This window comes from Pseudorca crassidens, chromosome 4 (genome assembly GCF_039906515.1).
Source record: "Pseudorca crassidens isolate mPseCra1 chromosome 4, mPseCra1.hap1, whole genome shotgun sequence".
Classification (NCBI taxonomy): domain Eukaryota; kingdom Metazoa; phylum Chordata; class Mammalia; order Artiodactyla; family Delphinidae; genus Pseudorca; species Pseudorca crassidens.
In genome coordinates, this window is record NC_090299.1 from 44,017,706 (window position 1) to 44,031,186 (window position 13,481).

Below are 13,481 nucleotides of genomic sequence, written 5' to 3' on the forward strand. Positions count from 1 at the left end.
TGGTATTTTATTAAAATTAGCCTACTGCCAACCTGAAAAAAATCTATGTATTTAAAAACATCTTCATTGGAATGGAGACGTTTTTTGGTCATTTGAATGAGGAAATAAGGTAAAAAGAGTTGTCTGCGATATCCAAAATTTGTATAACTTGATAAACTTTCTTAAATTCTATAAAAATCCAACGTTATTAAAATCCTTTCACTAAAAATGAAGTTCACTGTGATGATCTCATATTTCACCTATACATATTTTTAATCTTATAGCACAGACTTCAGGAAATGAAAAAAATACTGTTATTTTTGTTATTACTGAAGCTTGTTACAGAACAAATCCTGAAATCTTTAGGACACATTTTTAAGTCCTATCTGACGGTACTCTGTGTGCAGTGTTAAACTAAAAATTGTGCAGTTTCGTTCTTTCAAAATATATTTGAGACAGCAAGACCATTCAAACAGTCAATGAATTTTGGAAGATCTCAGGTCAATTCATGGTAACATACACAATGGAAAACATAGCCCTCTTCCTACTGCCTGGGAATTACAGTGACCAAAACTGACACAAAGCTCCAAGAGTTTCTCTTAATTTCAATTAAGAAAAGGGGGAAACATCTATGTACTTCTTTATGAAATTCCACTGAGATTCTGGTGTTGCAAAGAAATTTTATTTCCCACAATAGCCAACAGCATCTGAAGCATATGTGTGTTGTTTTTGTTTGCTTCGTAATGCATTCAAATTCCTTTAGAAAGAAATGAGGTCCCATAATTTCTTAGACACTTGCTTTCCTTTGCCACAAAGATTAGGGATCTAAATTGCCTCATGATGCAATAAGTGTGGAGATGAGCACTTTTAGGGGAATTGGAAGCAGGTCCCTAAAGCAGCTTCAGGAGGTACCAGGACCCCCAAAGGCATCAGAATTGTGCTTCTCAGGAAAGGTGCCAATTTCAGTGATATAGTTAAATTCTCTCTCCTCTGTCAGCTACTGATTCATGATCGGCTTGTTCACAAATGTTTACTGAGCACCTACTTTGTCCCAGGAACTGCTTGCTCCCAGCACTGGCCTTAAACAAGACTGGCAGGGTCGCTCCCTGCAATATTTTCTCCACTATGACCCTATTTTTTCAGTACCATTTGTGATTTTGAACTAAATACCGTGAGCCAAGAAGTAATGTCTGTGCTCATTACTCAAGTTCACAACACTTTCTCCTACTAAAGAAAACCAAACTCTGAACTTTGGTAAAATCTGAATTTTTAAATTAAAGAGGCCTTGAGATAATTTGCTTATGAGGAACCAAGATCCATGTAAAAGAAAGAAACAAGTTCGAAAAAGGATTAACTCCCAATCCAGTGTTTTTTAAAACTACCCAGCTTCTGAACGGCTTTGATTTTATTTAATTGGAAGAAATGCATCGATCCCCAGGAGAGAATGCTCTGGGGGAGTCATCTATGGAAGGAGAATAGGTGAGCACCATGCTTCTTTACTACATTTTTTCCTTTCCATAAAGAAGGTTTCTAGGAAATTTCTGCAAACTCGATTATAATTTTTTCATTGAGACTGATTTGCTGCAATTTCTTTCTAGGCAAGTCTACGTTCAAAAAAGAATGGAGAATCGAGAGTATTACATAGGTGTGTATGTGAGAGTGCGATATTAGGAGTCAATGAAATAATACCATGTAATATAGAAGCAGGAACCAGAAGAGAGAGAGAAGAAAGAAAGTGAGTCTCTCTTGTCCAAAATGGATGGATGCATCAGTTAAATTCTAAAAGTAATCACTCAACAATCTATTTGATTTTGTGTGTGAATAAACTGATAACTCTTGCTGGGTATTACTGCACTTTATTCCAACCAATCCCTCTCTAGGGCTCAGAACAACTTTACCATAAATAGTCACCATTAATATTGATAAATACACAATGTAACTTTTTCAAGAAGTTATTTTTTCTAAATATTTTTCCATTACAAACGTTGATCAAAATCTAATATCGAATGTTAATATTTATATATCTTAGGAGCAATTATTTGATTTTCTCCTTTTTTTTCATATGAAATGAAAACAAACTTATGGCCTTGGGTTCATGACATCCTTTACTGCTCGGCAAAGAAAAAAGGAAGTGTCAGAGCAATTATTTGGATAATTATAAAAAAGATCTAATTAAGGGAAGAAGTGTTCAGGGTTGGCTCTAGAACATACCAGAAAACAGTTCTCAGTGCTTTTCTGTCAGTCAGCGAGGTTTAAAAAAATCTTTAGGATTTGTCATAGCAAGCTTTCCTCTCCAGTGTCTTGAGCTGTGAAGCAGGTTTTCTACTTAAAAGTAATACCCCAGAATCCAAAAGTTAGGAATTCCTGAGTTTAGCTCTCACAAAAGATAACGTGCCAGTTTTAAGAAACAATACTATGAATTTGGGACTTTAAAGGTTTTCTCTCAAATGTGAAACAAATGTGGGACCTTATTGCATCCTGCAGATTTTTATGAGGACCAGGATAGAGAAGTCCTCCAGATAAGTATTCTAGCTCAGAACTGGCCAGGTGATAATTAAGGGGCACAGGAGAACACAGATATCAGAGAAATCTGCCTGCTCTCTTAACTGAGAAGGATGGAGAAAAACCCTCCTTCTACAACTCCTCAAAAACTTTCTAAAATGTAAGATGGACACGGGTTCTTTTTAAATCCTGCTGTTCAAGAATTGATCCATAAAGGTCGCTGGTCTCTTTTTTAAAACTAATCATATTTTTAAGACTTTTTTTTTACTCCAAATCTGTGTTGCAATTATGTGTGCCTGAACAGTATGACATATTCTGTCCTCCTAATTCTGAAAGCAGGCTGCGACAATCAATAGTTTGTGCAAGAGTTTAAGATTCCAATACACAGTTGCAAAGATCTGAATGCAATATACAAATTGTAACATACATACACAACTACACACACACAACAACACACAAATATCATTTTCTGCCAACAGCTCACCACCCTTAGCACGACAGAGTTTACACTTGTATAAAAGCTACTGGCTTCTGGGGAGAGCAACGGTATCATCAAGTCCACTTAACATCTATGATGTATTAACATATAAAGAAAATAGCAGTGATAAAGACAGCCCAGCTTTTTTTTTTTTTTTAATCAGTCCTTGTCCAGCAGTTAGCCAATCAGAAAGCAGGTCACATCTTGTTAGCTATATTAAATACATTAAACATCATGAATTCTCCATGGCTGTTAACAATTCAAGCAAGTGTGTTTTATTTTATCGTAAAACCTTGGGTCCCTTTCCAGAATTAAGAGTCAAGCTTCTACCTAAAATTCTACCAAAGCTATTCCCTGAAAGCTCTTTGCCATCAACCCTCCGGGTACCTGTACTCTGCAGAGAAGACAGATTTCCCAGCTATTTCTACTTCTTAAAGTGACTTTGGTGCCCCTATAACAAACTCCTTCTCAGAACACTTCAACACAAAGCCTCAACTTAAAGGCAAATGGACAGCCCAGCAGTAGGATCTACCAGCCCAGCCAGCACAGAGGAAAAGTCAACTGGCATTAAATATTTAAATTGCAGGAGGCGGTCTGGAGTTTTGCATTTACAAAGTTCTGAAAGTCCTGTCTCCTCTCTGCTCCCAGAGTTGCTTGCGAGTAGGTGAGGCTTCTCTCTGGGGCACAAGATCACAATATGCAAAAACTCAAGCTGACTTGAATTCTGAGCCAGCTCCTGTGGAAGTGAGAGCTCCTGGGAGACACTCCCACCGTCGAGGGAAGAAAGTCAAGAACCCCTTGCCCCAAGCAACTGGTTTCTGAATTTAACACGGAAATAGACAAACATGTCCCTCCAGGGCTAGTTCTGAAAAGTACGAAGGGTGGCTCTTCTGCCCTTTTCACCTCGATTTTGATGACTTTGAAAAGCAAATGCCGGTCAAGCAGACTTCCTCTGGGATTTGTTAAAAAAAAAAAATTATTTTGCTGGATGCAAATGATCACCAAATCCCTCGGAATTCTATCTCAAGAAACACTAAGGGGACCGACTGAGAGCCTGAAAATGCCAGAGTTCTGGTAGAGCAGCATTTCTGGACACCCGGCAGGCGAATCAAGTGCTGGGTTGTCTATTTCAAGATTCCGGCAGAAACTGTCCCCAGCTCCAAGAGTTGCTGTGCCTGGAAACCCAGCGTCCAAACTAGTGGATTCATGCTGGCGCTCATTTCCACGTACGTGGTAGTATCTAGTGGGACACTTCCCGCAGAATGCAGCCAGCCACCCAGGAAAAGCTCAGGCACAGTTTGAAGAAAACACACACACACACACACACACACAAACACACACCCAAGGTTGAAGTACTTACCTCTGTGCGCGACTGCAGTCTCTTGTTCATCTCATAGATTCGGTACTCTGGTTGTACCATGTAGGGTGTATGTCTCCTATAAAATGGGCCAAAAGGAGAAGAATAGAAGGGGTCATGTGGTGTGCTGGACATCTTGCCTGCCTGTCGAAAATCAAGCTAAACAGAGTAGCAGTAACGTCCATGCAGAGCACATGGGCTGTGTTCTTCACAGTACAAAGTAGCCGCACGCACACGCTCGCACACGCGCGCGCACACACACACAGAGGCAGGCAGGCAGGCAGGCTGAACACACTGGCTGGGAACTGCTGTGGGAGCCCTCGGTAGCGAGAGAGAGACGGAGAGCAAGCGGGAGGGAGGGAGGAGGGGGGAGAGCTCTCGGGAGGGGAGGGAGAGAGCAGGAGCTTCAGAGAGGGAGGGAGGCTGGGAGGGAGGAAGAGAGGGAAGGAGGGAGGGAGAGAGAGAGGGGAGCTGGATAGCTTTAGGCACCACTGCTTGTTTTTAAAGAAGCAGTTTGTGGAGAGGTCATTTCCTGTCCACACTGTAGACTAGTTCAAAAATATAATTCTCCTCACAGCCTGACAGAGGTCTAAGGTTTGGTTGGATTATTTTCCTCTTGCCAGGACCCTTCACAACCTGATTGCTGAGCTTGTTAGCATATAGGTGGTTTAACCGCTGCCAGAGCCACTCACCCCTGACAGCCACACCGTTGTGATGGTTCAGAAATGTGATGACTACAAAATACAGAAACGGGGGCATCGTGGTCCCCGGTAACTGAGCTGGTGATTCACTCCCATGTAGATTTCCCTCTGCACTAATCTTCCTCTATAGTTTTGATTTTGCTTACTGTTGTTCCAAGCAAGAGCTTGTTAGAGTCTGCATTTCAACCCCTCCTAACCCCTTGCCCTCCCCAATCACCCCCTCTTCCCAGCCCCCTCCCTCTCCTTCTCCCAAAGCTTCATTCAAGCTGGTTTGAGGGGGCCAGGATTCAGGTCACTGAAGCATTTTCAGGTAAAAAACGATTCTTTGGAATGTGGAATGCCTAAGATACACCCATGGTGCAATGGTCTTCTTTCCCTAGGAGAGAGAAAAAAGAAAAAGAAAAAGAAAAAAAAACCCTGCCAAAGCAGACCTCCAAGTAAGAGAGGAAAAGCAAGAAAGAGAAAACTCCCACAAAAATGACCATGGAAAATTCAGTTGAGTAGGAAATTACAAATAATTGAATGGCTCATCCCCAAATAACATGTCCAACTCTAATGGAGACAAGGTCTTTATTTTCTAAGACTGGTCAAGTACATGAATCTTTTCTCAATTGCGGTATGTGATAACTGGGAGAAAATTCGCACAGCCCACGGGAGGGGAAAGGATGTCTATAGAGATTAAATGATCTGTATGACAATCAAGTTCTGCTGGAACCAATGATAACCAGACATCTACCCCTTAAACAAAGCCCAGATGCAGAAAATGTAAATGTTTTGAGCTAATATCTAGCTAGGTCAGTGGTATTGAGGAAAGAAAGCAAAGACCACCAAAAAGCTTGATGCATGCAAGACTTAAATGTAAATGCATGCAAATGAGACATTTCTTCTTTTTAATAAGCAAATTAATTAACTTTCTGCCCCAGTCATGGCTTGGGGTATCTCTAAGTCAATAGCCAACAGGGGATAAGGTATTGCTAATTCTGCAATTTACACTCTCAAGAATACTCAGGCATAGAAATGCCCCCAAATTGCGGTCTTGATTAGTCCTTTTCCATAAGTGCATGAAATGTTTGCAGAGTCCACCCCAAACTTCCAGTGCAGCCCAATACAGTAACGTCTCTTGCCAGGATGAGATTAGGGAAGGCATTACAGTAAGGCTGCTTGGAACTCTTTCCTTCAAGAGGACCCCAAGGCAGGCCAGCACGTTTGGTTTCAGGTTTCATTACAAATCCAAAAGCTGGACCAAATTTGCTGCAAGGTTTGTCAAAACACACAACCTTCTAAAGACAGGAATTCAAACAAATTTGGCGTGATTTATGTTTTGGAATGATGGCCACTGCAAAACCTAACCATTCCTTGTGTTTAAATTCCCAAACTAAAGACCGTCCAACAGTTTAGTGCCTGTCCACGTTTGTGTTTACGTGGCTGTTTCAGCCCAAGAATTAAAGTAACACCTAGCAGACCTGTGCAGTCCAATATTGGATCAAAAACGGGAAAAGCTCAAAAATCCATTTAGGGAACCCCTTTCTGAATAAGGTTGAGGCTTGCTCTCATTAATTCTTGTGGACTCTTCCAAACTATAATTGGAAATATTTCTTCCTGTTAATACCTAAACATTCCAAATTCAGAAATATCTGAAACTGCTCACAGAGCCACAATTGTCTTCTAACTTGTGATTCATCCTTATTGCAACCAGAAGGTTGATTATAAAAAGGGACGTAACTGTGCCCCATGTTTTCCCTTCAGTGTTTTCTCTGGTGCTGGTAGGAAAATGCCCAAATTCATTAAGACCTGTTCTCTGTCTCTCTGTCTCTTTCTGTCTATCTCTGTCTCTCTCTGTCTCTATCAAACACACACACACACACACACACACACTATTTGTTTGTTTGTTTGCTCTACTCGATCTTCCTGTAGTTACTATCTCATTTCATGCATGCACACATTTGTACTCTGTCCCTTGTTTACCTGCAGACTCTTACTCATCCTCCTATCCAATTAAATTGTCCCCTCCCTTATGAGCCTTTTTTTCCATTGCCCACTCATTAATGCATTTATTCTACAGATACTACATTGGCATTGGATGGGGGCACGGGCTATAGCACTGGCCAGAACACATTTCAACCCTGGTTCCACTTACCCGCCTTGTGAATCTGAGCAAGTGACTCGATATCTGTATGTCTCCGTCACCTCATTTTTAAATTGGAGACAATAATAGCAACAATCCTTTAGATTGCTGCAATGGATTAGATGAGATAATGCACTAGAATGGATTAGAATCCACACATATGAGTGTTCAAAAATGCTATTATTAGTAGGTACCTAACATAGGCTTAGGTGCTAGGAAACATTGGGAGGCCAAGGTGGGTATAGCAGATGGTTTCCTGCACCTTGCAATGGGGGGTTGGGGGTACAGGTAGCATAGAAGAACTAAGAAGCCTTTGGGAACATAATTTCAAATTGAAGTGCATGCTATGAAGGAAACAAATAAAAGGAAGAGATAGAAAATAATTTTCCCCTTTGGGTCAACATTATCTTTTATATTCTTCTATTGGAGAATTTACATGTAAATGTAGTAATTGCTATTGTTTGTTAAGTCCTTACTATGTGGCAGGCACTGTGCTGACTGGTTTACACAAATATTCTTTGTTAATCTCACAATAAAACTATGTGATTGATGGAACTACTCTCCCCATTTTACAGATACAGAGACTAAGACTTGGAGTTGCTAAGAAATTCCTTTAAGATCAAACAATTAATTAGTGACAGGGACAAGATTCACACCAGTCTGCCTAGGTCTTAAGCATTTTGCTGCTTTGAACCCAGGTCCATCCTCCTCGTCTTTAGGGCATCTCTGTTCTTTGTCCCCAGTGGCCAGCGTAGTGCTAAGCCCACGGTAGGTACTCAAGCCACATGCACGGAGTTTATTGGAAGAAAGGGCAAGAGGATGAAGTGGCTCTTATCACCTTGATTTTATTATTTGTTCTGCTCAATTTCAGACGTCCATTGTCCCCACGGCCCCACTTCTACCCATTCTCCCTGAAGCCTCGCCAAACTATTCCCACTTTTCTCATTGTCCAAATCTTCCAGCACATACTCCCAAAGTTGCACTGTTAGATGTTTAATCCTTTGCATTATCAGGTTACCTGGTTGGTTTTGTCACTTCCCTGCTTTTTTTTTTTTCTGGATTTTCTTATTCTTTTTTTAAAATTTTTATTTTATATTGGAGTATATTTGATTTACGATGTTGTGTTAGTTTCAGGTGTACAGCAAAGTGATTTAGTTATACATATACATGTATCTCTTCTTTTTCAGATTCTTTTCCCATATAGATTATTACAGAGTACTGACTAGAGTTCCCTGTGCTATACAGTAGGTATATATGTATATGTGTATACATATACATGTGTATATGTTAATCCCAACCTCCTTATTTATCCCTCCCCCCCCCCCCCCCCGCACTGAGGGACCAGCTATGACTCATCTTATTCTGGCCCAGGGCTGAGCCTGAGAAATGAAAGAAATGTCCTCATTTGAAGCCTGCAAATCAACTCCTTTAGGAAACCATAAAGAAATTCAAGAAGCAATGTTTGTATACCGTAAAAGAATGAACAAGTCTAACCCCAATGCAACAGTTCTATTACGCCCAACATTGAACCTCGCTAGTTTAAATACAATTTTGCATGTTGAGTATTGAATAAGCCCCAAAAGTCCTCTCACAGACATTCAGGATGCTCGAAACTCTGGCCTGGCCTTTGAGCTTGGGGTTCCATCCTGATATACTCACCCTAGGTTTAACCCATAGAGTGTCTATTTTTCCTTTAATTTGAACTATTTGACAACAGTTTACAAAAATAAAGAATTTCACGTAAAATCCAGGTTTTCATCTTCTCTTGAAAAATCCTAAGCTCTGGAAACCCTTGGCCCCATCCTTGCCTGCGTGGCAATGTGCAGTGGGACCTATTAGTGTTTGTCCATCCACCATGGTTTCCATCACTCCGTGGCCTTCACCAGCCAAGGTCCCTAATTTCCATTTACCTGCCTTATCCATCTAGGTATTGAAGTCATTGTCCCTTTCCTTAATCTATCTGATTGCACCGTCTCGAGTTCCTTCTACGAAACTGCGTTTGCTTTAGAAAGCTAGTTTTCTTACCACTCTTTGGTTGTCCCTCTCTGCCTTTTCTTACCTATTTCTGCGTCTTTTACTTTTCTTTCTGCCTCTTCATTCCATAAGCATTTAGCTAACATATGCGTGCAAGATACGGCTGAGATGTGATAGGGGGATAAAGATTAAAAAAGACATGAATATTCTTTTAGAGGATGGGCTTTGGAACTTCACTGACTTGGCTTGAATCTTGAATCCTGCATTTAGCTGTGTGATCCTGGACACTTAATTTCTCTGTGCCTCAGTTTTCTAATCCGTAAAATGGGCTAATAACAATCTTATGGCCTTTATGAGAATTAAATAAGTTAATACATGTCAATCGACTAGAACAGTACTTGGCATTTAGTCAATGTTCATAGTTGCTACTGTTATTATTAGAAAAAGTAACAGGGATTACCCAATCTCAGAAATAAACGTAAAATGACACTCTGAAGTGCGGAGGACAGGCTCAGATAGGGAGTAGGCATTAGCAGTAGAGATAAGGCCGAAAAATCTAAGGCATCCTATGGTAGGCATCTTCAAACTTTACAAATGAAATGCTAATTTACAAAGAGACTTCAAGGAAGGAGGGATCTGTTCAAACTAGTTAAGTCAAAGAAAGCTTCACAGAAGAGTTGGCATCTGTGTTTATCCTCAAAGGATCTGTCAGAGAGATAAAGATGAGAGTCTGTGGAAGGTCATGCCAAGCAGCAGGGACACTACAGAAATGAACATGTTTGACATCAAGCAAAATCAAGAAACTTTGAGAAAGTAAAGACAGTAAAAAGATGTTGAAGCCCAATTTTAGAAGGTCTTAAGTACCATTTTAAGGAATTTGCAGTTTATTGCATGGGCCCTGAGGAGCCAGTAAATGACAAGATAAGTGCTTGGTTTGAGCAAGAGGACTTGTGGATACGAGGTGGGTGGATTTGACTCAGACAGACCCAAGAACTGAAGGATGCTCTGGGAGGCTGATTTCAGCCCAAGGAATCCCTAACACACGGTTACTCAGTAACTTCTCTCTGGACTAGATAAAACAAGGCCCAGAACAGAGGCTGAAAGACTTCTCTCATCGCTCTTGGCTATTACCTGGAATTAACGTGATTGATGACTTTGTGGAATTCCCAAAGGCCATCTTCTCATCAGTCCTAGTTGTTGTGGTTCAGGCATTTCAAATTTACAAATGGAGTTAGTCCGCGGCTGAGAACATTGCTGACTCTCCGGAAGAGCTTGGAAATCTGTCTCAACCCTGCAGTTTTGGAGACGTCTTGGATTTACTTTTTTTGTGGTGTTTCCTGTCATTCTCTACTGTCCTCTTGACTCAACCAAATCTAATAAGTAATTGTAATGACTAAGAAGGCCATAGCCACTGAGAACAGCTCATTTCTTGAGGAGCAACAGTAAAATCCAACCCCACAGCATAGACCATCCAACATTCATTTCATTATTCCACAGGTGTTCACTGAGTGCCCACCATGTGTGGGACCCTCCTCCCTCAGACTCTGTGGGATCTGGCCCCCTTCTAGCCCCTCCAACCACATCTGTGCCTCTCTTTCCTCCCAGGACACGCCACCCCCTTCACTCTCAGGACACACTAAATGCTTTCCTCTAGATTCTAGAACCCTCCTCTCTTTGCCCCTGGCATGGCTCCTCCTTAGCCTTCAGTCTCAGCTCAAGATGTTACCACTTCAGAGAGAGCCATTCATGACCAAATATCTAAATTCCCCATGCATGCGCCATCACTTTCTATCATTGAATTCCTTTTGGTAGGTCTCTGGTCATTATTTGTAATCATGTCTGTATTTGCTATTTACTTTGCTATTGCTTGTGTCCACCGTGAGATTGTAAATTCCACGAGTGCTGATGATGTGTTGGTTTTATCCACCCATGTACATTCAGAATTTAACATGCTGCCTGGTACATGCGGGTGCTCTGTATATTTCTGTAAAATAAATGGATAAAAACTTATCAGAATGAATCCCAAGAGTTGTCCTAGCAATTTACATCCTCTAATTCTAGGCCAGTCTATCCATAATATATAGATAAAAAGCTAATGTATAGGGATGGATAAAAGCTATTATTCATTCATTCATTTACTCACTCAGAAAGCATCTATTGGTTATTTAGTACAAGTCAGGTACTATGCTAGATCCTGGCCCAACAAAAATGGGCAAATGTGATAACTTATGAAACTCCATTTTCAGAAGTCATTACCCTATAAAGCCCTTTGTCATCATGAATTGTTCAATATCCAACAGATCTCAGAGCTGCTGTTCAGAGTTTTGTAATCTACTTCTGACCCATGCCTGGCCATGTGGCCAAATGTCAAAGACACTGCACTCTGGATTCAGTTTTGTCACTTTCTCATTGTGTGAACTAGATTTCACATAATTATTGAATCACCGAAGTTAGCTTTAGTTTCTTTATTTGTAAAGTAGAAATAATAGTACTAATTTCATAGGGCCATTATGGGAATTTAGGAAGAATACTTTCTACTCAATAACAATAACTCACCCTTACATAGCTGTTAAAAAGCATCAGGCATTGTTCCATGTACTTTTTATATATTAATTCACTTAATCCTGCAACAGTCTCATAATATAAGGACTATTATTATTCTTATTTTATAGATGAGGAAGCATAGACACAGAGAGGCTGAGTAACTTGTCCAAGGTAACCCAGGTGGTGACGGGTGATGGATGAGATGGGAGCTGAACCCGGGCATTTGGGTCCTCTCTGTTGAGGCTCTCAACCAATATCGTCCACAGCCCCTTGTCCATCTGCACACTAGGTTGTGAGTCGTTTGAAAGCAGAGAACAAGCCTTTTCTAGTATATGGTGGCACAGACCTGCAACAAACTTTGCCACGAAAACAGAAAAACATAAATGTGAAGATGAATACAATGTATCATTTGGGACTTTTAATTGACAAGAAAAACTTACTATTACAAATGTCATAATCAAAAAAGAAAAGAAGTAAATTTATTGGCTTATGTCATTGGAAAAATCAGAAGTGTCTGAATTCAGGTACAGTAGGATCCAGGGGCCCAAATGACATCATCAGGACTTGGACCCTGTTGCTGCCCCTATAGGCTTTCCTTATTCCCAGGCAGGCTTGTCCGTGTGCTGACCGTAGGCAGAGCTGGGTTTATATCTGCCCAACTTAGACCAGCAGAAAGAGAGGTTTCCTCTTCAGGAGTTTCCAAAAAATGCTGGCATTGAATCTTATTGCCTGGTTTGGACATAAATGCACACATCTACACTAATCAATATGGCCAAGAGGGTGGCCGGTCTTGGGTCACATGTCCACCTTTCCAGCCTGGGTCAGAGTTGGCCCTTCTAAATCCAGAGACCAGATGAAACCACGGTGTCCCGTTACCAGAAGGTGGGTGTGGTGGGTTGAACTGTGTCCCTGCAAAATATATGTTCAGGTCCTAACTCTCAGTACCTGTGACTATGATGTTATTGTAAACAGATGGATGCAGTCAAGTTAAAATGAGGTCCTATTGGATTAGGGTGGACCTAAATCCAATGACGGGTATCCTTATCAGGAGAGACACAGAGACACAAACACAGACAGAGAGAGAAACTGAAGTGATGCTGCTACAAGACAAGGGACACCAAGGACAGCCAGAAACCACCAGAAGCTGGAAAGAGGCAAGGAAGTGTTCTTGGCTAGAGCCTTCAGAGGGAGCATGGCCCTGCCTGTACCTTGATCTCAGACTTAGAGCCTCTAGAACCTGGAGAGAATACATGTCTGTGGTTAAGCCAGTCCATTTGTGGTGCTTTGTCACGGCAGCCCTCGCACTCTAACAGAGAAGGGAAACGGACCTGGTGTGCCCAGCCTCCCAGATCCAGCCACGAAGAGGCCAGCTTAGCTCAACACAATGGGTTAGAAGTGGAGGCCGGGAGACCTTGCATGTGTCTCTTCCTGTACTAATAAGTGTTATCATAATAACAACAATAGCATCGTTTACCGATTGCCTACTAACTGCCATGCAAATGCAGAGTCTGCTGCTTTATATAAAGTTATATTTTTCACAATGTCCCTGGTGAGTTGGACACCTTTCCCTCTAGGCATGATGGAGGGACCATACACAGAAGGTGGTCCTCCTTGTTAAATGATGGATAAGATCCCTGAAGGCAGGGTTTTGTGTGTTTTTTTTGCGGTACGCAGGCCTCTCACCGCTGTGGCCTCTCCCGTTGCGGAGCACAGGCTCCGGACGCGCAGGCTCAGCAGCCATGGCTCATGAATCTAGCTGCTCTGCAGCATGTGGGATCTTCCCGGACCGGGGCACGAACCTGTGTCCCCTGCATCGGCAGG

General features: G+C 41.4%; 1 protein-coding gene across 9 annotated transcripts in view; it reads right to left on the reverse strand.

The window, feature by feature from the left end:
* LDB2 (LIM domain binding 2) overlaps nt 1–4,696 on the reverse strand; it is a 380,224-nt gene extending 375,528 nt beyond the window's left edge. For 2 of the 9 annotated variants that reach the window (XM_067735590.1, XM_067735588.1), the window contains exon 1: nt 4,320–4,696. In XM_067735590.1, coding sequence (XP_067591691.1) covers nt 4,320–4,451 — 132 coding nt within the window. In that variant the 5' untranslated portion in view covers nt 4,452–4,696. The remainder of the gene's footprint in view (nt 1–4,319) is intronic. The other 7 variants (XM_067735592.1, XM_067735591.1, XM_067735584.1 and 4 more) reach the window with 6 other exon arrangements.
* Nucleotides 4,697–13,481: the final 8,785 nt, after the last annotated feature.